The 25,950-nt window shown below is 36.1% G+C and overlaps 1 protein-coding gene across 1 annotated transcript in view; it reads left to right on the forward strand.

The window, feature by feature from the left end:
- The first annotated feature begins 226 nt into the window (after positions 1–226).
- Positions 227–25,950, forward strand: part of flt4 (fms related receptor tyrosine kinase 4) — a 49,243-nt gene continuing 23,519 nt past the window's right edge. The window contains exons 1-9 of the mRNA XM_026279712.1: positions 227–563; positions 10,902–10,998; positions 12,265–12,539; positions 17,747–17,874; positions 22,034–22,208; positions 23,947–24,089; positions 24,864–25,035; positions 25,134–25,251; positions 25,425–25,600. Of these exons, the coding sequence (XP_026135497.1) occupies positions 506–563; positions 10,902–10,998; positions 12,265–12,539; positions 17,747–17,874; positions 22,034–22,208; positions 23,947–24,089; positions 24,864–25,035; positions 25,134–25,251; positions 25,425–25,600 (1,342 nt within the window). The 5' untranslated portion in view covers positions 227–505. The remainder of the gene's footprint in view (positions 564–10,901; positions 10,999–12,264; positions 12,540–17,746; positions 17,875–22,033; positions 22,209–23,946; positions 24,090–24,863; positions 25,036–25,133; positions 25,252–25,424; positions 25,601–25,950) is intronic.

The following is a 25,950-nucleotide window of genomic DNA, read 5'->3' on the forward strand; positions in this document are numbered from 1 at the left end:
ACATCCTCAATCAACTGGTGTCACAAAAAAATTCAGGATTTTAAGACTTAAGTTATTGGCATTTGCTGTCAGTGATATTAGGCTAACACAAAACATATGTCCACTATAGTGGACACAAATGAACTGCTGGTCCTTGGAAGGATATATGTGCTGTGTGCAAATGCATTGTCAGTTTAAACTTAAAGCACAGGGGCCAGACACTTTATGTGACACTTCAGACTGGGGGAGTAATAGTATTATCACTGAGGAGGACACGGGCGTTTATGAACGAAAAGCGGCAGATGAGTGAGTCAGAGGAAAAGGAAATGATTGTAAATCCATTCAGAACGTCAGGATTCTCATTTCAACAGGAAAAAGAGCGTTTTATTCCCGTCGTCCTGTGGCAGAGACGCTTCTTTGGGGTTCACCATAATCTGAGGTGCTTCTGCTCGCTTTATTAAAGTACATCAGAAAACAGGCGGGTTTGCTAGAATATCTAAAACCCCGGAGGACTGGAAACCTGGAAATGAAGAGAGACTTTACGTTTTTCTGTAGGATTTGGATTGGGATTCCCTTATTCTCAGGTGAGAACCCATTTTAGTAAACAATTCGATTACTTGTCGTTGTAACAGAACGCGGAAAATTTAAATTTTGGGTTTATAAAAAAAACGCAGGAAAAGTGGAACGGTCACATTCTGATTCATGAAGTTGTCAAAACTGAGATCGCGCGAAAACTTTGCTATAAAGTGACCGATTCAAATTTGTCGCGTTCTAATCATTGTAACCTGTCTGACACTTTTCATACAAGTTTGTCCATGTGCTTCTAGTCAATGTTGTTAAATATTAGCTCAGTTCTATTTTAGCCTACGCATGCCAAAGTTTTCTTATGTGTATATATTTTTTCTAATTATTGTTCATCGTTATCCAAACATTCATTTTGTACAAAACTCTTATTAATGCCAATTAAATCCACAAATACAAATTTTTAAGGTAATGATATTTTCGTTGCTTTAGTGCAATCATATTCGATATTTTTTAATTGACCATAACTAGTAATTAGTTATTCTATTAGCTTCTCGTTATTCACAATCATTGCAGAGTATCTGCAGTTTTGATTACATTTTTCTTTTTTCAAAAGTGTGTGATATATCACTAGAGGGAGCCTGGTCTTTATTCTTGCCTGTTCAGTGGAGGTTTTTAATTGGTCTTGATGAGATCCAGTTTTAATTCCACTTTAATGCTACACAGGCTGCAGTGTTGGTAGAAGACAGCTTAAAGGAACTTTAAATCAGCAATCGGATATGTTTTTTAAACTGTTTCTGAGCAATGATGATTTACTAATGATTGGTTTCTCTCTTTTGTGCCTTCTTATAGATACAAGATCATGTTTTTATTTTGACTTTAATCTTCATAGCATATCCTGGTTATCAATATCCTGCATATTATTTTTATTATCTTTTTTTTTTTTTTTTTTTTTTTTTTTTTTGCTGTGGTATTTCTTATGTACACAGTTTTATTCTAACAGAACACATCTGAAACCATACCCTCAGTCAGGGGGTAAGACATCAGCCAATCATAATAGTGAGCAGTTTGAGACAACAAAAACTCGCTGTTCTCTGCACAGGTTTCAAAACTCTTGTGTTTCATGGTAGTGTTAGAAAGAAAGGTTCACTTTGCTGTGAATCCCCAAATAAAGAGATCAAGAGCCTTAGTGAATGCAGTTGTCATATAGTGAGATTGGGAAGGGTGGAAAACTCATTCCTGTTGGCTGGTTACACATCAGCAGCTCAGGTGAAGACTTTGGCAGAAGGATGAGCTTTTTCTAAAGTCTAGGAATCTACAGCTATAAGAGCCTCACTTATAGATGACTGCATTAAAACATTGCACAAATGAAAACCATATGGCAGCATGGTGACCCTGTGTTTGACTGCTTTGTCATAGCAAGTGCTGTGTCTGTGCTAAAGTCCAAACTGCTAAAATCCTTTAAACAGCGTAGCTTTCCATGTAACCTGCGTTTTATATTTTTGACTTAAAGAGCTAAATTGGAAGCCTATTATGAGTCAGATACATGTGAAGGTTTGTCATTTGCATTAGGATTTATGTGTCACATACAGGTTTATTAAGTAACAGCATGAGAAATGTGTTGGCCACAACACTGACTTCAGGACAGTATTGGCAGGTAATAGAATGTAATTACTGTCTAGAGATTCCACTGATTAAATTCCAAATATCTATCAGCTCTCCAGGCCGTTCTTAATATAAAAGGTGACTGCAGAACTCTTTAAAGCTGGAATTGTAAAACCATGCTTCAAAACTCAGAATAGGATTTTAAATGTTTTTATGTCAAGACTTTTTAGCAATGTGTTTCAAATTAGTGGAGCTAATTGTCTTGCTGTACATGGAGGTTAAGGTTTGAAATCTCAATGTTTTCCCAATATTCTGATCTTCCTGGCTACAGGGGCAGAAAAAAAACAGCACCCTATTGCATTTATTTTTTAATAATAATAATAATAATAATAATAATATATATATATATATATATATATATATATATATATATATATATATATATATATATATATATATATATATATATATATATTTTTTTTTTTTTTTTTTTTTTTTTTTTTAAGAGCTGCAGATATTATTTTCTCCTTTTCATGATTTTTTAAATATGTTATTACTTCTGTTAAATCACTACACAAGCAGAATTCTCTGATGGACTTTCAGTCTATTTCTTGGTCTGTGTTTAAAGGGCTTGTCATCAGGTCATATACTGTGTTTTCACTTTAAATTGAGACACTTCTTGAGGGGCCTCAGCGGAGCTAAATCTGAAGCTTATTGGTTTAAGCGCAGAGTCAACATAATTGGTGTGAGCTTCATGGCCTATGGCAATATTTTATGGTGCACTATGAGGTTTAACAAGTGTTAGGTTTCTGTGGTCAGCGATATGGCATGGTCTGCCATTGGAGGTCAGCGTGGGTTCATGGGAAAGTGGACTGCCAGTGTTACCATGGCCTCCTCTGACCGATTCTATATTCGCATGCTTAATCTCATGATAGCCATTTCTGTATCAGCATCATTGCATTAGCAGATTTATAATAGCTGCAATCAGCTAATGACACCGGTCCACATGGAATCTGTGACAACCCTAAAGATCTTGGCTAATTTGATTGTACTTTCAGCTGGGCTGAATACTGATTAAAACCATGGACTCCTACGGTTTTACTTCCCTAGAGATCTAAATGGGGAATATCATTTCTGAATGACAGTGATGACAGAAAATGCGACGATGCAGTGGAAAGCGGACAGCGTCCTGTTGGCAGCCTCCACAGGTTCAGGAAATACTAGTAAGGGATGAGAAAGAGACATGTAGGAAATCCACACAGATGTCTCCCATCACACAACATCCTGACCTCACCCCAAATCCCAGCCAGGAAATAGGAAGGCCACAATTAGGCAGATAGACATGCAAGAAAGGACATTCAGTCACATTTTTGGATCTCATTCTCTCCCGATGGATGACAGTGGAATCAAAGCGTGTCCCTGGCCTTGGCTCTAGAGGACAGAGGAACTGCATCCAACTTTTTCTCCAACTCATGATTTAATGTGCATGCACATCCCCTCCCGGGCTTGACCGATGTCCTCCACGGGGAGCAGCGGGATGCTGACTCCTCAGTCCAGGGAGGAGGTCTGTTCCGTGGCCTAGCTGCCCTCCAATTGTAGGCCGGACATACGGCTAATTCAGACCCTGTGCCCTACTGTCTGACTGGGATGATGTGAACTGACCCTATTGATAATAGACAGACAGAAAGACAGAGAGAGAGAGAGAGAGAGAGAGAGAGAGAGATTGATAGATAGATAGATAGACAGACAGACAACAAACTGAACATTTCACTGTTATGTTCCACTAAAGGAAACTATGAAATGAAAGCCAAGCAGGAAAACAGGAAATTTACTGGATAAGACAAAAAAAAAATGCATATGCCTATCAAAAGCTCCATGTTTCCGTCCTTAGAGCAAAAGGGAAAAGACTTTTGCTACATGACTACCTTTGAAGGCTTTTTTTTCTCACTGTTATATGTCCCATAGTGAATAACAATCCAGCATGCATGCTTCAAAGTGCCAAAATGACTGCTCTTTGCTCCTGAGTGCACGATTTATCTGTTTTCCACAGGCATACTACTTCCCAAAATACCCAGCAGCTCACATTCAGAGTTGTCATTAATGGATACACCAAGGTCTCACTTTACTCAGGAAACAGAATATTCTGCAAACCACATATCTAGGCATATCTAGGGCACAATTGTGCTTTCCAGCTGACAGCAGTGAGAGACCTATGTAATCTAGTATGTAAGATTTGCTGTGCTCAGATCTACGCAGATGTAACATCACTATTAACATTTTCCTTTTAGCTTTGCCATTCCAGTTAATCTGAAGCCTGCTATATTACTGTAATGTTTTCTCTTATTAAAGGACTACATAATTATGACAGAATATACATTTTTGGATGAACTTAAATCTAATCATTGAGTTAAATCACTGCCCAAAGACAGATGCTCTGGTAGTTCATCTGAAACTCACTTTCAATTAATGTGCAAAACAACGTGTATTCCTTTTCACAAAAAAAGTATGATTACATGGGCAGATTACTGATTAATAAATGTATTTTTTGCTTGGTTCTTAGTACAATGCTATCAAACACCTTTTATTACATGCATGATTTGGCATAACATAACCAGCGTTATATCTATATGGCTCTTCTGACACACCGTAGTAAACTTGCTCAGTAGCCCACCTGGTACAGCACTGCACTTGCAATATAAAAATAAATAGTCAGCATTAATCAATTAGTCAGTTGTTGTATGATCAGTTGACTACCCTGCCTTTCCCAATCATTCCCAGTAGCTCAGGGAATATCACAACTCAAACTATTCTCACATCCAACTAGCTCTGAAGAGCAGAACTATCACTTTCTAAATTCCACGGTCTGAAATTCAATCTTGGTTGACATGACCAGGCCACTTGTGGAGAATTTAATACAGGAATTTATTTTGCCTCCAGTTGGGTTTTATACCCAGCACTAAAAACCAAACCAAAACCAAAACAATAAGAAGGTTTCTAAACACTGCACACATCCAGTATCCGTTGCAGTGTGCTTTGAATTACAAACAGGCAATACAGTATGTGCCATCATCTGTCTCTGCCTAGGGGTTAACCCCTGCTAACATATTACTCTAGTCATATATCACACTGACAGGTTAACAGCCAGCGGCCCAGACCACTGCTACACACAGCATCCTTGTGAAAGAAATGTATATCCATATGGAACAGATCTGGCACACACAACTCCCATCCCCATGTCATGCCAATTTAGCATTGAATCATCAGTTTACACTGGATGATTTCAAAATGCTGCCCTAATATCTCTAAGCTCCATGTAAGCCTGCTATCAGATACCTTCCAAGTGTCTCTGATTCGACTCATTCCTTGGTGCCATCCAGCTGTGTCTACAGGCTGTGTTTTGGCAGAAAGTACGCTTGCATGAGTCAAACATCCTTACAAATGTTTTTGCTGTGTGCAGTGGAGAGTTAAACCCAGGTCCACTGAGCACAGTACTGCTAGTTTGGATATTTTTTTTTGTGTCATCATCACATCTGGGGAGAGTAAATGAGAAACGCTGTGGATGAGGAGTGACCGCTCACACTGTGAGCTGCTTAATGTTTGTCATAAATCTTTTCAAGGCAGCATGTAGGCAACTCAATCTTTCTAGTGAGTAAACCATGTGGCGATAGATCATATATAAACCACAAGTAAGACAGAACTTGACGTGTTTAGAAAAATGCTTACTTTTTCTGCATCATTTCTCTTTGATTTTGCATTAGTAAGGTTTATTAGGCACATGCTAGGAAATATAATATCGGCCGTGGTCCATTTTCATTCAAACAAAAAAATGCATTCAAATGTATATTTGGCTTTGTGTCTGGAGATCAAGACTTTATTCTGATATTAAATTTTCTCTGTCATGCTATAAAGCCATCATGTAGATTGCACAAAAATAACCAAGGACTTTTTCCTATTTGCACTTTCCATTGGAAGTTTTTTTCTATCTTGGGCTTGTAATGTAAATCTCTCAGTTTGCATTATTCATCAGAAGCCAGTCTCATTTTTCACAAAGACATTCTTTAGTAAATAATTTAGTTGTTAAATATGCATATCTAAATATATGAATATATCAAAAGTTTCATATAAATCTATGAGCACTATTCATCTTATATCACACCTATGAGTTAAGCTAAGTTTTTAACAACTCGTAGTGTATCCTCATATCAGTCTCCAAGCTTGTGACATCCTGGAAACTAAGTTTCAGAAAAGATTAATTATCATTATCAATGATCATGCTTTTTCAGGAATGCCACAGGAAACTGTGAGTGTTTATTAGCAAGATTTGTTGTTTGCTTTTGGCATATCTGGGAGCATTCGGACCTAAAAACAGTGAGGTGTAACGTATAGCGTGTGACGTCAGCTTTCACCCTTCTTAGAGTAGATTTATACAGCTCATAGGAAACATCTTGAAGCACTACTTGCTGATTAGAGACCATGTGAAGTGATCCCAGAAGGTGCTCTTTGGTTGGGTTTGAAATAACTCATTTGTAAAAGAAGAATCTAAGGCACTTGTTCTGGTCCAAAAAGTTGATGCATTTCGGTCTTCTGCCTTCTGGACACACTCTGAGGAAGGTCGAAGGCCTGAAATGCATAAGTGTGCATGTTTAGAAGGCCAGAATGTGAATAAAGGCCTGGTAACTTTTTGGACCAGAAGAAGTGCCTTGGATTCTTCATTTTCGCAATATAATCATACAGCTTTTAAATGGTCTTCTGTGGAATGCCATCTATCAGAAAATCTGCCACTTTAGAGATGCTGAAGCAGGGAACTGACTTCTCACTCTTCTCACTCTTCTTTCCAAACCTATCCAGAGCTGTTTGATAATATTGAAGTCAGGCAGATGTTGCAGTTCATTGTGGGGATCCAGCAGTCCAGGTTTTATAATGAATTAATCCATTCATATTTTTAGTATTGGTGACTTTGATTAAAGTTTCAGCATTTCATGGGTGTTGGCTTTGTGAATTTTTTTAAGGTCTTTAAGGTGAATATAAGGTTTGCAGTTACTTTTGCAGCTGTAGATCTTTGTTATTTGGACACAATCCTTCTTCGTATTTGAGGATCCCTATCATTCACTTTGGTTTTCACCTCCTATACTTGTTTGCTGAAGCCTTGTCATGTTTATTCTCAAAACACAACACAATTGGGCTTTTAAGATAATAGATATTCCTACTAAACAGATTTGTGCTTTTAGATGAAAATTTGGCAAATTATTTGAAGTGTTTTGGTTCTAGCCTAGGTTGCAAAATGCACACTTTCTGTTTTCAAATAGTTCTCTCTATATCAACTACAGTACTAGAAAATCCTGTAGGTCATGTAAAGTAGTTCGAAACATATGACTTTTATAAAGGTAAACTAAAAGTGTTTTTTGTTTTGTCGTATTCAGCAACCTTTCCTATCAAAATCCTTCCTACGGATGCAAAAACAGAAAATCGAACCTGATTCGATTTTTTTTAAGACAAACAAAAGTGTCACATGCTGTGTGTAAAGGTTATTGACACAATGTAAAGTCATATTTATTTTTTAACGTGCAACAAATTCAGGTGAAAAGTTGAGGTCAGTGACTGCAGCCCTGGCTTTTCTACAGATAGCCTGAGTGTTTGAAGAAACACAATTGTTAAAATTTAATAAAATAAAATAAATAAAAACACTGTTATTGGCCAGTTTTTTAGGTTATGACTGGAAGTTTAATTCATGCTGTATCTGCTACTGGATGTAATTTACTTTATTTTTAAGCCTAAATCATTGGATTAACCACTGCTCAAATTCTTCAGAACAAAAATCACCTTATTACAGCTGACAAAATGTTTTTTTTTTTTTTTTTCATCTGTTGGGCTGTGAATCAGCGAAAATATATTGCACTCAAACTGATAGTTAAGACCAAATCAGATGTAATGCAAACAGGATTTTAGAAAAAAATGTAAAATAAATAAATGTGATCCTTTATATTTCATTTATATTATCCATTGACTGGTGATATCCAACAATAAATGTACAGAGCTGAAAATACTGCTCTAGAAAAGCCACCAGGATGTTCATCCTCAACTGTAAACAGGTTATTGACTCGCCATCAAATATTTAGAAAATTCCTTTGTTGGCTTTTGAGGCCGGATGCGTCTGAAACTGATGGATTGTGTACATGAAATCCAGAAATATTCCTTGTGATTGACGTGTGCTGATGGGGTCTATGGAGTCACAGGGACTGGAATGAAAAGCATTTTGGTCTGCTAGTCTAAAGAAAAAGAGGACATGCCACTTGAACTGTGCCTCACTCTCCCTGTCTTTTACCATATGCAAATCTCTGCCACAGCTGTGATAGCTGCGTCAATCTGACTGAAACAGAACTAAATCTGACATCATATTATATACAGCCTTACTATACTATACACACAATTTATATTATACAAAATTCCATCTATTTTTATAATAAAAGATACCAAGATAATGTTTTAAAGGTAATGTCCTAGGCAAAAAACAAACAAACAAAAAAAAAAAAAAAAGAAATTTGTCATCGGCAGGTTCTTTGAATTCCTCCTCAGAGGCTTGGCTATAGATAAGGAGGTTATGCTTAATAAGGCTTTTCATGGGATGCGTTTGCTTCGTTTCAGAATATCACAACATTTTTAGCTCAAAAAATGTCCCCATATAGTATATAGACAACAGATAAAATAATGTGCAAAAACAAATAGAGAAATTAATTAATACAAAATGTATCTATATCTGGTTACAGTATTGTTTTAAAGAACCGTGGTAATTCAGCCCTTGTCAAAAATATTTTTTTCTGTCAGGATATTGTGTATTAATTTCCTCTGAAGTTTCCTTTTATAAACTTGTCATATAAAGTAACACTTGTTGATGTGATTTGTGTAGTGAGACTCGTTTTGGATGCTCAGTGTATGTTCTTGTCATCATTTGGTGTTAATTTGATCCAGGTGCGTCTCATAACTCCTCTTGGCATGTTCATACGCCCGTGTGCTCTGAGAGCAACAGAAGACATTTAAACCATCAGCACTCCTAGATCGATTAACGTGTGCACAATGACCTTTTGACCTTTCTGTCCCACTGTCAGTGAAAAACAAACCAGATTAGGAGCCTTTTCATTTTTTCAATTTCAATTTCAATTTTATTTGTTTAGCGCATTTACAACAGCCACCAGACTGGCCAAAGTGCTTTACAGAAGAGCAAGACTTTTACACATACACAGAAAACAGACCTGAGAAAAATTTTGAACCACACAGTAGTCTATACACTAAGGAAAACATATAGGTTTTAATGTGCTGGTAGTTAAAAATTTGAGCCCGTCCTCCGACAAAAAACTACCATATAGGTCGTTTGTGCAAGCAACTTATTACGACCTATATTTACGTTTTAAAGTTTAGCGCCCTCTAGCGAGCATAAAAATAATGACAGTATCGTGTTGCGTCTGTCGTCATGAACTGACGTATAACATCATTACCAATCAAAACGCACGTTTATTTAAATGCAATGTGTTGCCATTTTTTACACCGATCTCACAGTATTTCCTACATATTTTACTACTGTAGATGGCTTATTAGTTCGAATGAGCACACCTAACCCCACCCCTAAACCTAACCCGCACAGAAATCATGCTAAATTATGATTTATTGAGCATATACATTTTCATGCAAATCTGTTCCCTGGGATCGAACCCATGATAGCATGATTACATATCAAGGTATAACGCAACAATCTACTAACTGAGCTACACGAAAACAAATCAGAGAGCGAAAACAACCTTTTGCCCATAGGGGCGCAATTGTAGTATACGCTCTGATGGGTCGTATTTCAGGGATTTGGACAAACGACCTATACGAGTGTATTGGTTGGAGGACAGGTTGAAAAATTCCTATGATAAATGATAATTCACATCTGTTGACGGTTGTCTGGGTAATCTAATAAAACACCTAATGATGGGAAAGTCAGTCCCAGGTAAACGATGATACAAGGTGCATTTTGTCCAGGCAGGCAATGCATCCTCCAAAATATACAGGTGAGAAAAATATGTGACGGTAAAAAAACAGTAAAACAAATAAAGTCAAAGTCGTGACATTTGCCAAGTATGGTAACCCATACTCAGAATTGGTGATCTGCATTTAACCTGTTAACTGTGACTCACGTTTTTGAAGATAGACTTGAATGTGCATGATACAAACCTAAATTTTTATAATTCATGACTGAAAACATTTTGTAACATGATTTTGATGTGCCATTTACATGGTAATGCAATGTCTGATTTTAAAATGGGTTTTAAACGATGAATTTTGAGATTTGATGTTTTCAAGTGATATATAACTTCTGATGATTTCTAAAATGTGATAGAGAAAAAGGCAACGAGGAAGTCTTTTTTTTAAACAAAGGTCAAAGCTCCTTTTGTAATGTAGATTTCTGAGGGTGCACTCTTGTCATAAATTGATCTATTACTTTTCCTACATAATTTTAACAAAAAATATTGGTATAATATATATTTGGGAGTCTTAGAACTTTCCAACGATATATAGTTTGTCAAGATTAGATTAGATTTGATTGTAATATAGTATAGTCAACGTAGTCGTCCCGTATACGGAACGGGGTGACATTTAACAGGTTAATCCATACAAGTGCACACACACTGCAGTGGGAAGTGAACACATAGACACCTGGAGCAGTGGGCAGCTATAGATCCAGCATCCGGGGGGCAATTGTGTAGTCTCAGGAACGTGTCTTAGATTGTGTTCATGATGATGCTCTTCTCTTCCTGTAGGTCTGGTGACTGGGTTTTCTATGAGTCCACCCACCCTCGACAACACCAAAGACCAGCTCGTGATTAACGCTAACGACACATTGACCATTACATGCAGGTACAATCAAACGATCTGTTAATGGGTTTCTGACCTTAAAAGCACAATATGCAATTGTTTTTTTTATTAAAATATAAAAAAAAAACACTAGAACGCTGTCATATATTTTGCTGACTTGTGTACTTACTTTATCCCAAATGTTTCGAAGAATGTTTAAATCCAGAGAAATTAGCAATTTTAACTAGTGACATGGACCGTGTGCCAATGAAGTCATAACCCCTCGATTTCTGCTTTTGTTTTGTAGAAAACATGGAAGCACCAAAGACACTTTATGTTGTGTGTTTTAATAGACCGTTTTTAATAATTATTATGAATTCAGCTCATATTAAATATGAAAGTCACACCACAGAGCTGTTTTTTTATTTTATTTTTTACATATACATTATTTCTGAAAATATTGGTGTTGATTAAAAAAGTAATCGAAACATTGAAACATTGACTACCCTACTGCATCTAGGTTAAACTACTTGTTCGTGCGAAATGGGATACAATGTCTAGCTAAATAAACAATAAAGATGCAGATCTGGTCATTTTTGATTGAATAATCAGATAAGCCAGTGAGCTATTACAAAAACAAGGGACATGTTGAATTTGGAAGTGATTGGATGGTTAAGTTTAGAAATAAATGTGGTATGAACATGCAGGGAGGCCATCCAACATATTTAGCTCTAATCCCTTCAAAATTTGCAGACATTTCTTGCCAAGAATTCCCAGAATACATTTTTTCCAACAGTTATAAACATATACCTTCATGAGGAAAGCATATTTATGGGCCACCGTACAATGTGTTCAATGAACAGGACAACGCAAACTAATTTTGTTCCATTATCTGATTGAGGAACACATCAGTTTAAATGTCATTGCTGCTTTCCTTTTTCAAAAAAACTTGATCACAGGTTTCAAGACATGCATATTATGTTTCTCAAGTGAAAACACAAACTTTTTTATGGCATGCAAGCCATCCTGTTCTGTTCTGTACTAAAAACCTTAATGTCATATTGAGAAAGGTGTGCAGTTACTTTTCTAAATATTTAGCCTTATGGAAAATCTACACAGATTTACACTAAAGGAGGGGCCTAGAAGAGGAGACTTAAACTTTATTTTAATCAGAGATTAGAGTCAGTCTTTTCTATAATGTGAACTTTTGGAGTATAAACACCCTCAAGCTCTCAAAAACCATGTGGTTGTGTATTATGGGGCTATGTTTTTGGTAAAACATTTGGAAGGGCACTGACTTTAATGTGATTATCTGACCCATTCCCCCAGGGGACAGCGGGTTCTGGACTGGAGCTGGCCTGAAGTGTCTCTAAGTAAAGTTGAGTTAACTGATCGCCAGGATCAGCAGTCATCTGTTGACACCCCGGGTCACAGAGCAGTCAGGGTGAAGGAGTGCCAAGGGGAGCCTGGGAAACCTTACTGCAAGACTTTAATACTGACCAACACCCAGGCCAATGACTCAGGATACTACCGCTGCTTCTACCTGGATATCAAAGCCATCATCGATGGGACCACGGCAGCCAGCATTTTTGTCTTTGTGCGAGGTGAGAACTGTAAACAGACTAACTTCTGGCTAGGATTAAAACTGGTTAGTCTTATTAGAATTAATTCTGGTTGTATTATTCAGTTTTGGTGAGCTGTGGTGTATATACAGGTTGTATCATGTAAGTGGTGCGCAGGTGCGCATATGTGACTAAAATAACGTGTAAACCAAAAATGTTGGGTGTGACTAATTACTAAGTAAGTAGTTACTCTAATATAATTACTTTTTCCTTGAAAAAGTAGAGTAAGCAATTACTCTTATTTTTTTCTGGATTTAATTACAGTTTTTTTCTTATGTAATTGAACTTAATACTGTGTATAGACTGAACATTTATATACAATCCAATAGTGGATTTAACATCAATATTTAAAGTCTAACCTTAAAATGCATGCTTTTTATGTTCCCTTCTCACTTTAAATACTTTGGTGAGTTGATGAGAATATTGGTAACACTTTAGTGTCTAATGCTCACTATTAATTTGTTGGTTATTAGCATGAATATTACTGTGATATTTGCTGATATTTTTATAACTTAAAAAGCACACATTAATGTCTTATTCTGCAAGGCATTATTCTAAATCCTACTCAATACTTAATCTTAACAACTACTTTACTAAATATTAATAAACAGTGATTCGAAATTATATAGAGGGAAAGTCATAGTTAATAAATAGTTAATAGTGAGGATTGGACCCTAATCTAAAGTGTGACCAGAATCATTGATGTAGTTAATTGAAATAATTAAAAGAACCGTTTCATATATATCCTTGTATCATTAAGTTGTCGAGGTTGATATAGGATTTAGAAAGTAATTAGTAACTAAATACTTTTTGGAGAGAGTAATTTGTACAGTTGTCTAATTGCACTATTTAATATGTAATTAGTAACTAATAATTAATTAGTTTTTTAGAGCAACTTACCCAACACTGCATCCCTGTATGTATATATATATATATATATATATATATATATATATATATATATATATATATATATATATATATATATATATATATATATATATATATATATATATATATATATATATATATATATATATATAGCTGTAACATATAAGATCATGCTTTGTATCAATGCTGTTACATTTCTGAGTAGGTTACACTTTATTTTGATAGTCCACTTTAGACATACTACTTACTACAAATAACTTTATGCAACTACATGTCTACTAACACTCATTAGACTACATAAGGTTATTTTTAGGGTTAGTAGAATAAGCTGTACTTGTAAAGTTACTACACATAAAGATAATCAAATACTGATAAAGGTAGTGTGATCAAAAGATTGTAGTATCATTTCTGTATGCACTGTATGATATCATGAATGTTATTTATAAAGGGAGGTAATGTCGTGGAAGTGCAAGGACAAATGTATTTTAAAATCACACTACTTTATATGCATTTCAGCACATATATTACACTGAGAATAGCACAATCATTAAAGTAATGTAAAATATGTACTGTAAGTAATTAATAGCAGTAGGAAGCTATGAGGACTCAAATGTTGTTGTTAGAATGAGACTGCAGTTAATGTTAAAGTCTGGAACAAATGGACTGCAATTCTTCTTTGTTCTCTAGCTTATTTGTGTAAATAGATACTTAACCTTTGAAAGTAGTTCAATTTAGTTTAATATCAGTGTCCGGTCTCTTTTGTGGCATTTTCCTGAGGCAAACCAAATCACAAATCCCATTTTATTTGACTCCCTTCAAAGAATGCTTGGCCACAGGCTATCTTTGTCTAAAGTTTCTATTTTCTTTGGGTAACAGACAAAGACATCATAAACATCTCATTCAAAACATTACTATAAATGAACACGCTTATAGTTGGTTTACCCTGAGACAGCCAGGGATTAGGGAAGAGCTTTTATACTGAATAAACTAAAGATAAGGATGTAATAAAGAAATGTACACAATGCCAAATTTGCTGATATCACCATTACAGAGTAAGTATATTCACTGTTAGCCTGCCAGTGTCCACCTTATCATTTAAAAGGAAGAATATTTATTTTGAGTTTGATGGCATGAGCATATTATCCCCTCAGTATTGTGGATAAGAGTTTGGCTGTAGTTTAATGTACTTGTGTCAAGCTTGATTTCATAAATGGATTGACCTTATCAGCAAAAATATTTTATTCAACGCTCAGTCATGTCACGTGTATGTTTTTCTGGGAGGTTCAAAGGTTTTTAAATCCAGGCCTACAGTGAAGCTGCCCGTGTTTTTAATCTACACACTCCAGCAGACAACACTGAAGCCTGAATTACAGAAATAGTTCAACCACAAAAGCAGAAAAGCAGCAGGTTATGGTGACCAAAAAGAACAAAAACAGGACAGAAGGTAAAAGTAGTGCCTACAATCCAATGAAGTTCACATCTTAAAATAGTTTGTCGGCACACCTGGATAAGCTGGAGGAGCACGTGGTTGCTTTGTTTTGGATTAGTTGGGCATCATTAATGCCAAAACAGCACTGGTTCTTCCATGAGTATCATAGAAGAACAGCTTATATTTTGGACTGTAAAGTTGGACTACTTTTGCACAAAAGTAGTGTATGGCCTCATAAGACAGCCTTTGGCCATTTTGGAGCTTGACAGCAGTTCCCACTACTTTTAGATATATATATATATATATATATATATATATATATAATTTTTTTTTTTTTTTTCTTCTTTTTCTCTACTACAGAAAATGACAATAGAGTGCAGGTATTGAACGATGTATGTTGGTAAATAAGGAGAGAATTTATGGTTGGAGTCTTTCTTTAACAATTGACAGGTGGATTGTTTATCTTTGTGACACAATCCAGCTCTGTATTTGTTAGCAATTGGTTTTCGACCAGTTGATCAAAGAGTCAGCTGAGACACTCACTCGTGTGAAATGCCGGGTGATTTCTCCTGACAAGATGCCGAAACAGTTTCCACAGATCTTACTAGGGGGTTGATCAGAGCCAGCTGAAATCACAGCTATAAATTAGCAGTGAGTGTAAAGCAGAATGGCACTTCACGGCATGTGGCTTCAGTTAACTGCTTATTGGTCGCTGCCTCTCAGAGTTATCAGCATTATGGCTACATGTCATGCCCTCCAGTGCTTCCCAGTCTCTTCACCCCCAAAAAAGCAATTCACCTCCTGAAAGTGATTTATTGTGATGCACCATCACTGTGAAGAGTTTTTCCTATTATGTCTGTACATGTTGACTACCGCGGGGCAGAAACATAAACCTCAAGATACAATCCTTTTGTTTGGACTCCGACAGCTTGGAGTGATTGCTTTAAGCTACATGAGGAAAAATAAGACTTGTTAGAATAATGGTGGCTTTAGAGATGCAGGCATCACCAGGTGATGTACAAAGAAAGGCTTAGAAACAGCGCTGCGACTTCCAGCTGAAAGTGAAAGCTGGAGAGGTTTGTTAGCGTCCGAATATATTCTGATTTAAATACTTTAATGCTTTATCAACAAGATTTTTTTTTATGTAATCAACTTTTTATTCAACAAAACAACATCAATTCAAACAAACCAGACAGGACAGGGGAAGCAACAGACACATCAATCATTTTACAATTCAAAAGAGAGAGAGAAAAAAATGGTCATTCCTTTATTTAGTCTAACATTTTTGAAGAAAAACAATGCCATGCATCGAAGGTAAAAGGTTTAGCCTTATTCAAAGCCTTACTATTTTTAAACATTCTATGAATCCAGAATACTTTTGCACACATGCGGAGTAAACCAATTTTGTATTATTGTCTTCTTTGCAGCAAACAACATTCTCTTCTTTAATGAACTTATACAGGAGTTAGAATCGTCATTGAGAAGACATAAATCTGGATTAGACATGTAATCAAGTTAAATTAAAAAGGATAAAACTGAATTCACATGCGTACATGAAGTTGACAACAATCGCACATTCCCTAAACAAAAAAGTACCTGATGATACCGTGTTACAGATATGACAGTCATAGGTCGATTGCAGTTTCATTTTAAACCTCTTGTAAAAAGTTATGTATGCTCTATGGATGACATTGGACAGGATAAGACGTTTAGCCAAGTTTTTAGAAGTTAAAGTTAGATTAGACCACATCTTCTTCCAGTCAACTGATAAGTCAAAATCTTTTACCATTCCAGATAGATTCAATAGAAAGAGGCTTTGCAGTGTGATTATTAAGTTTACTATATATTAGAGAAACAGACAGATGTCCAACCAGAGGGTGGTGCGATCCAATCCCACATAGGATGAGAGGAAATGGGGGATGCCCAGGGAACTCCATAGGCCTTGAGAGCAGAACATAACTGAAAAAAGACAAAATATGATGATGCTGGTAAACAAAACTTAGTTCACCAGAGTCCTTGGTGATCATATAAGTTACCGCATGCGTTTATGCCCAATGTTGACCAAGTGGGCTGGACAAATGGGTGATTTTCACATAAAAAAATTAAAGTTGTGCCATACGGGTGTGTTGGTACAAAATTTTAAAGGTCCTCCCATCAGACGTTCCACCCTTTTCCAGATCCTAATAGAATTGACCAACACAGAAAATCATTTTGAAAAATGTGTGTTCAGTCACACACATACCTTGCCTCTAGCTTCACAAACGCAGCTGGTGTCAGACCGCAGTAGTATTCATAAAGCATTGCAGGAGCTTGCTGCATTCTCAGCATTTCAAAAAGGGGATATATAGCAAGCATTAGCATACAGCTTCTTTCTACTTTTTTTTTTATTTTTTCCGATTTCAGGTCAAATACTATATTGATCTTGCTTAAGTAGTTAAAGTCAATATCTTTATTTAGATTGACAAACTCTATCACCCCTTGTGTATAGAAGTTTATCACCAGTGCAGTGTTGCCTGAGACTGCTTTCTTGCGTTTGCATGCTTGTGTATGTATGATTCTGTCCGTAAATGTTACATGTGTTAGAACGTGGATCACCCTTGCACGCTGAAATTATGTCCATAAGACATAATCAGAGGTTGATCCACCACAAGTACAGCTAAAAAAAAAGAAAAAAAAAATATTCATAAAGAATTCAAGTACATGTATTTTAAAAATAGAAACTTCAAATTTCTGCTTTTAAAACTTGTGGTAAATCTATTGGAAATGTGATCTGTTTTATGTAGGTTTAATATCACTGTATAATCTAAAGGGTTTTACTTAAGAAAAATATAGACAACTGAACTAATTGTACTTTTCTTCAAACAAACAGACCCACAGCATCCATTCATCAAGAGAAATGAGAACAACATTGAGACCATCTTCATAACAGATTCTCAAACTCACATTGAGGTTCCATGCCTGGTTTCAGATCCTGACCTGAAAGTCTCTCTCTTCTCGGTAGGTCCTCCATCAGACACTCACCTGATCTCTCTGTTTCTGAAAAATTGATTAGGGGACTTGTTTGCCTTTGTATTTTTTAGAGAGTTGACCAAGGATAATAACAGTTACTGTATATGCAGTGTAACTTCAGCCCTTAGCTGACTCAGGTGACATAGCTTTCCAAGCCAGAGGAACTTAACAGTCATTTAAACAAATGTTTGTTTGTTTTTCTCCAGAATTTTTTTGCAACTTGATTGTTCTCCAGGTAATCATACTTCATGGGCTGGGTTTACTGGGCAAAGTCTGTAGTGTTGAAATGGGGCAGAAAGATATGGGTCTGTTTATACTTTGTTAAAATAAACTTCTATAGACATCTTTAAATGTGCTGTAACTGATTTCAGCCTTCTGCTAACTTCCATCATTTTGTTAGCATCAACCATACACCCTCTCTGCATTTCAGGCGAGCCAATGTCAGCAATTGCAGATATGCAAAATGTATGTAACTGTTTTTTTTTTTTTTTTTGTCTAAAAAGTTCTTATACTGATCCCTAAACTCTTTCTTTTGTAAACAGAGCCAGTGGCTGTCACATAGACAGGTGTGATATCTAACAATGATATAATATTTCAATTAAATCAAATAATATTTCAGTATTACATAATAATAATAATAAATATAGCGGCAAGTGGCAATTATGGGGCCAATCATTACAGAAGCAAGCATAAGGCCAACTGCTTAAATTAGTAATTGATGCCCTTTTAGGATGATTTTTGTCAAAACGACTGGAAAATCTGAAATACAACATCTAGTAATAGGATTTATTGCCTTATCACGTTTGACCAATAGGTGACGCTGTTATTAAATTGATGAGGTGTGTTCTGTGTGAACTGACAATAGCACACACAAAGTTTGGTATCAATATGCCAAAGCATTGCAGAGATACAGCCTCAAGTGTCATTTTGGCATCATTCCTTAAATTCGTTGGTGTCGTATGCGAGAATAGTTTTGTCTGTCAACACAAAATCCGTAACTTTTTGTCAGCATGGGCTGAAAATATGATTAAATTTTGTTGAAAATCAGACCAACGGCCTAGGAGGAGTTCAAAAAGTAGGTTTTTAGAGAAAATCTAAATGGGGGACAGCACTATGGCAACATTGGTATCACCCAATATTAATACCAGTCGCATTACAATAGGCAAAATTGACAGAAAACTATTAGCATTTATTTGAAATTTCATTATAACTCAAAACTTCAATATGTCTGAAAACTTTTTGAGTACTTTCAGGTCATGGTCTTGATGGTACATACAAAGTTTCGTAATTGCACACCAATGCATTCCTAAAATACAGCATTTTATATCATAATACTCTATTGTAGTCAATGGCAATTTCATGTTTTGTTCACATTATAGCGCCACCAAGAGGCACAATCCCACCAATTTTTTGTGTTCTTAGAGTGTGCCCAGAGTGTGTCTCAAATTTGGTGAAAATATCTCATTTTGTTTTGAAGTTATTGACATTTTTATATATGAGCACAAAACAAAAAAGACTGATGGACGAATTTGTTTGCATTAATTTGCCACGTACTATCAACATTTTGGCAGTTGAGCATTCAATTTCCCAAGGTGGTTTTGAGTCAATCGGAGTAATTTTTTCTAAGATATTCGCAAGTGTTTTTTAAATGCTAAAATTCAACGTTGCATATGCAATATTGGGCAAAACCTAACATGTTTAGTATAAACTACTATTACTCTGCAAGGATTCAGGAGTATAAAAAGGTGACTCCATGTGAATAAGCATGTGAATATTTGATTGTACCACTAGTTGGCGCTGGCTTGAAACTTCTCAGGCTCATTCAGGGCATTGTGCTGATGATTCATACCAAGTTTGTAACAATACATCAAATGCGTTCATGAAATACAGCATTTTACTACAAAATTCAAAATTCAAAATGGCCGATGCCCAAAATGGCTGAAATTAGAAAATTCTGTATCATTACATTTGGCATGATGCATCTAATCTAAAAAGAGCAGTTTTGTGATTTTTGTCCAAACCCTTCAGAAGTTATATGCAAAAATAAATGTTTCATACCTACTGATCACTAAGTGGCACAGCACCGGAACACTGCAGGTAGTCTCAGTTCATGGTTGTTATAACACGCCAAGTTTAACCAAGTTTTGTCTTAAAGGTGCTGTAGGGAACTTTTGTAAAAAAATATTTTTTACATATTTATTAAACCTGTCATTATGTCCTGACAGTAGAATATGAGACAGATAATCTGTGAAAAAAATCAAGCTCCTCTGGCTCCTCCCAGTGGTCCTAATGCCATTTTCAGAAACTCCATCGCTCCCAGTAAAAAATAACCAATCAGAGCTGCGGTCCGTAACTTTGTTTGTGTTCAAAATGTAGAAAAATGTATATAATAAGCAAGTACATGAATCCATTTTCCAAACCGTGTTTTTGGCTTGTCCTGAATCACTAGGGTGCACCTATAATAAGTGTTTATATTCAGACTATTTTAGATATCTCCGGGGGTACCGCAATTAGCAAATGCATTTGCACCCATTTTTGCGCCAATGGGCATGCTGGTCTAAATGAAAATAGACTGCGCCATAGACCAGCTCAAACCTGGTCTAAAGTCTGGTGCAATGTTTTTTCTTTGTTATTTAAAGAGCGTACACGCTGCTTATTAAACACAGGGACACACAGCAGCACACAAACATGCCAAATATTAAAAAATTAAAGGATTGCACTGCATAAGATTTTTTTTAATAGGCTATATATAAAAATGCCTACATGTCATAATGGATAGTCATCGCATGTATCAGAATTAGGCAATCTATTTGACGCGTTCTGTCTTTGTGCTTGCCAAATTCCGCCATGTAAATAGCAAATCCGTCATGGCACGAGTGCAACTGGCTCTTAAAGGAAATGGAAGATGCACGTTATTACACCCATTACTCATTAAGAGAATAGGGACAACCCGTTTTGACCATGCACCCGGCGCGCCAACCATTTTTCCATCGTTTAAAATAGCAAGAGTGGATTCGGATAGGATCTGAGTGCACTGCGCCGTGCGCTTTACACTTTGCATTTAGATCGTTAAAATAGGGCACAGCGTGTCTAGGACGAGTTCGAAAAAGTAGGTTTTACGAAACAATTAAAAATAGCGAAAAAACAACACCAACACATTTACATTTTGGTGTTCATTTGACTCAGCCTGAGCCAAGGATTCAGAAGAAAAAAAGAAAGTTCCTTCTGTGGCTTACGGTTAAAAAAGTGGTGGCACTAAAGGGTTTGAGTTAGAGATTTCAAATTTGCTATGGTTAATGTTAAGATGTTAATGTTAATGTTTCCTCTATTAGTGTGCCAAATTTCACAACTTCCCTGCAAGCGGTTCTATGGGCAGCCATAGACTCAATAGTGGAAGAAACGGATACCTTCAGTGCTTGGCCTTTAATAATTTCAATAATTTCAAATCTTCTGAACTGTTTTACATTTTTTTCAGACTATGACTAGACTTTATGTAATTGCAGCAGAATTATAACCATACATTTTATTGGATGGACAGGAGCATCTTTGACATTTGGTTCAACGAGAGTTTTGAGTGACGTGGGAAAGACATTGACTGAATTTTCAATTTAAAGCAAATTAGATGCAGTAAGTGTGACCTGAATAGACTTGAATTGTGCCTCATTCAGTCTCTAGATTTCTGCCTCAGTTTCCTGCCTTAAGAAATTAGTTCGTGTAGATGCATTTGCTCTGCAAAATTTCATAGACAAAATCTAGTAATTTCAATAGGAATCTATGTGATTGCATTTTTTCAATGCAGGGTATGTTCATTTTTAAATTAGTCATGTGAATTCATTGCGCTGACCACCAGAAAGCTACTTGGTCAGAAAGTGTGTGAGCAGTGCTTCATACATATCTATGGTATTGACAATAGACAGTGGATCTTTTTTGTCTGCAAAATTTCTGTTGTGACCACACCTTAATTTTCTCAAAAACCATGCCACTTATTTTTCAAATATATAAATTTTTTTTTTTGGATCACAAGCATCTGCCTAAATATGTGTTTTGTTTATACATAAGATTGTAATATTGGTCTGAGATTGTAACATTGTCTTTATTTTAACTTTCAGATGATGTTTGTGCTAAATGTTTGTTGTTGTTTGTACAGTTAGAGCAGGCTACATTGCTTCTAGAAGGCAATGAAATCACCTGGAATAATAAAAGGGGCTGGTTGGTTCCCAGCCACATCTTTAAGAACAGTTCCACTTTCTTCGGCTTCTTCTGCTCCACCTCAGTCCACAACAACGAGCACAGATCATCTATATTTATGGTGCAGGCAATAGGTAAGCATTAAATATTCAATATTTAAGAAGTTTTAATTAGCTGCAGGTAATGAAGCCTTTATAAAATCTTGCCAGTAGTTAACAGTAATTTAATGGGTATAGCTATAATAACAAATAATAGATCAAGATGTTACTGAGTAAATTGATTACACTGTTTTATAAAATGGTGATATTGCCAAGAAGGATCATGTATGTTTTAGATTTAAGCCATTTGTCATATACTAGCAGAGCGACTTGAATAACAAACATTCATCCATCAAACAATCAGTGTCAACAATCACGTTCCAGTTTCCATCTTTTGATTTTAAGGTTGTGGTTAGGGGTGGGAACAGCATTCTCATCCGCTCCTGCCCGTTGCAGTATGTTTAAGGCTGTGATTGGTTTATACTGCAGGAATGTTGTTCCAGAACCAACAGAGGTTTTTGATCTAGAAAAATGTTTTCCTTGGTTAAATGTCATGTAGATTTTTGTGTAAGTTGCTAAATTGATTGAAGTATCATGTTAAGTAGAATTATCTATTATGTAGACTTTTCATTTTATATCACATTGAAAACAGGATTCGTCCAGATAGTTGTATAGATTTTTTTTTCCATACGCTGATTCTGGAGTTGGCTGTGATCTTCTCCCATCCTGTTGAGGGACCTCTCAGAAATGCTTTATCATTACACTACTAAATGAGGTCATCGTCCTTCTTTTTTTGATCTAAAGTACTGGTCATACAAAATACTGGCCAAAATCAATAACCTTTTTACTCAAAAGGGACAAATGAAAACTTTGCTTTAATTACGTGGCGCTGTAGAGTCAGCAGAGCATACCAGCTGACCTCCTGAATAAATATTACATTAGCATATCTAATAAAATGCAACTAATGGCTTTGTTTGCTTGACTTGCTTTATTTGGGCCATTAAAACTTAGTCACAGGCATAGTCACAGTTTATTTAGATTAATGAGGTGATTACTAATCACACTGATTACACACACACAGAGAGACACACCGCACACACACACACACACAGACAGAGAGAGAAAAGACCACAGTAAAGAAGACCTTGGATTGAAACACACCAGTGAATGCCGGATCCTGTGATTTCACAATATTTCAAAAATTTTCTGAAAGTGAGATTGGTGTTTGCTAATAAAGTAATTTGTAAACAATGTGGATCAGATTTTTTTTTTTTTTACATTTGTAATCATATTTTGGTAACTTTATTTGTAAGGTGTCCTTGTTACAGTGTAATTATACATTTACTGAGTAATATTAATTAACTATAGTTACATGTACAGTAGGTGGACAACCTAAATGGGTATTACCGCCGCGTGTACCGCCATCGCGGTGGCAAGGCATTAACTATAATTCAGTCGCATGTTAAATTAATTAAATCTGTATTTACTATATGGTTTGGGTTAGGATTAGGGTTTGGGTTAGGGTTACTTGAATGTCATTATGCATAATTTATAAAGTACATGTAACGTGTTAACAAGGAAACCTTAAAATAAAGTGTTAACAATAATTTTTTTTTTATAGTAAGATGGCATTTTCACATAGTCACACAGTTTTTTTAGCACTTACCAAAAAAACTGTGCGGTACTTTAAAAACTGCCCAGAGCATCTAGCAACCTCATAGCAACCTCCCACAACACCCTAATATCAGGTGGAGACAGCAATGATACAAACACTTCATCTGCTGCGCCAAGAACTTGAAAGTGCTGACAAGTCCATGTTTGCAACACCCAACAGGTCTGAAGTTATACGAGCTCAAGCTGTTTCCTGAGGACTCGCCCGTGGAGCTCATGCAGGGGGAGGGTCTGGAGCTCAACTGCACGGCGCTGGTCGAGTTCAACACTGGTGTGGAATTCCACTGGGACTACCCAGGCCAAAAGGTAATTACCAGGCCACAATGCATATTACTATCAGTATCAACTACAAGCAAGAACATGACCTGTCCAATTCAGAATATCTTATGAATTTTTTATGCTGTTGGGTTGTGAACAAAAATGCAGAGGCTTTGGTGTGATTGCATTCTATATTAATAGATCTCTGCTAACATATGCAGTCTTATTCATCATTCTCCAACACTCATGTGGCCACTCATTTAGTATATCTATCCAGTTATTATTTCCACTGTCATAATAGTCCAGGATTTAATTTCAACATCAGCCTTAATTAGTTTCCTGCATCCCTCTCTAAAGTAATGCAATTCATGTTCAGGTCACATTTTGCCTAGTTTTTGCTTAATTACGGCTAATTATTATTATTATTTTTTTTACATAGTGTGTACTTCTTTAGAATATCATTTATTTTTATGCATTAACAATAAAATGCTTAATTGGCATAAATATTGGCACAATGCAAAATAAATTTCAGTGTAAAAGGCTTCTAATTTCTTATCATTTTACATATTCATATCTTATACTACATATATTTCTAATATACTTCTAGTATTTTGCGCAGACCTCAATGTGCCGGCATAACTCACAATGATCTATGACTGTGGTACAGTCATTCTGTATCTAGTGACCTTTCAGGAATGAGGGAAAAGCTAGTTATGTGGTAGTATATAGTATTTTAATTGGTGACATTGCAAATAGCAAGTGAACACAACAAGAACACAAAAGTCAGAGCACTAATCAGATTTCTTTGCACTGTGCGGACAGGAGAACAGGCTGGCAAGTTTTCAGTCTGTGCGTAACATCCTGGACAAAGCGACGGAAGTGTCTAGTATCCTCACAATCAGAAGTGTTAATGTGGATGATAGTGGTTACTACACCTGCTCTGTCAGTAGTGTGGAGACGAAACAAGAGCTTACCACTGTAGTTTTAGTTCACGGTATGTACAAATAACTATGCCTGTACTATTACACATATATAGTTAAACAAACAGCATGTTACTGCTAATGTAACAGCTCTTCTTCCATAATTCCACAGAGAAACCTTTCATCAGCTTGGACTACAGGAATGGATCAGTTATAGAGGCGAAGGAAGGACAAAAATCTGCCCGGCTACCTGTGAAAGTGTCGGCATACCCCTTACCAGAAACAAAATGGTAAAAAGTCAAGCTTTTGCAAACATGCCTGAGAAACTTGTGAATCCTGTGCTTGCCATATAATCTGAATGTATTTTTATATCATGTTATCTGTCATGAATGTAAAAATAGTCATGAATGTGCATATATTTAACCAGACAGCATTGTGTTGTAAATGATCTGTATGTGTGCAGGTATAAGAACGGCAAACTGATCACCAGACGGCCAGAGTTCAGTCGGTTTAGGGTCCAGCAGCATGCTCTGGAGATCCGAGACGTGTGTAAGCAGGATGCTGGAGAATACACACTGATCCTGAAAAACACACGTGCAGCCCTGGAGAAAAGACTAAACTTTACTCTCTTAGTCAATGGTAATGCTCTCAATGTGTAATAGATGTTTATATGAAATATCTGCTCTTTTGATTAAGTTAATCCATTATTTAAAAAAAATTCAGGGTAGATGTGCCTTGGTGGTTAAAAATCTGAGCTGGAAACAGAAAGATTGTAGCTGCAGTACAAATGCTAGAAGGGATCATTCATCAAACAAATGAAAGTGAAAAATAATGCATGAAAATCAACTTGTATGTGCAGTTTTCTTTTCTTGCTCTGTCATAAGGATGGCAGGTGGAAGCTAAAAAAAACATGGACTAAACATTAAAGACAAATCATGGCAGTGGTCTCTTTATAAATCGGTCAAAATTTTGGAATTGGAATTATTAAC

The sequence above is a fragment of the Carassius auratus genome, chromosome 14, assembly GCF_003368295.1.
Source record: "Carassius auratus strain Wakin chromosome 14, ASM336829v1, whole genome shotgun sequence".
Lineage (NCBI taxonomy): Eukaryota > Metazoa > Chordata > Actinopteri > Cypriniformes > Cyprinidae > Carassius > Carassius auratus.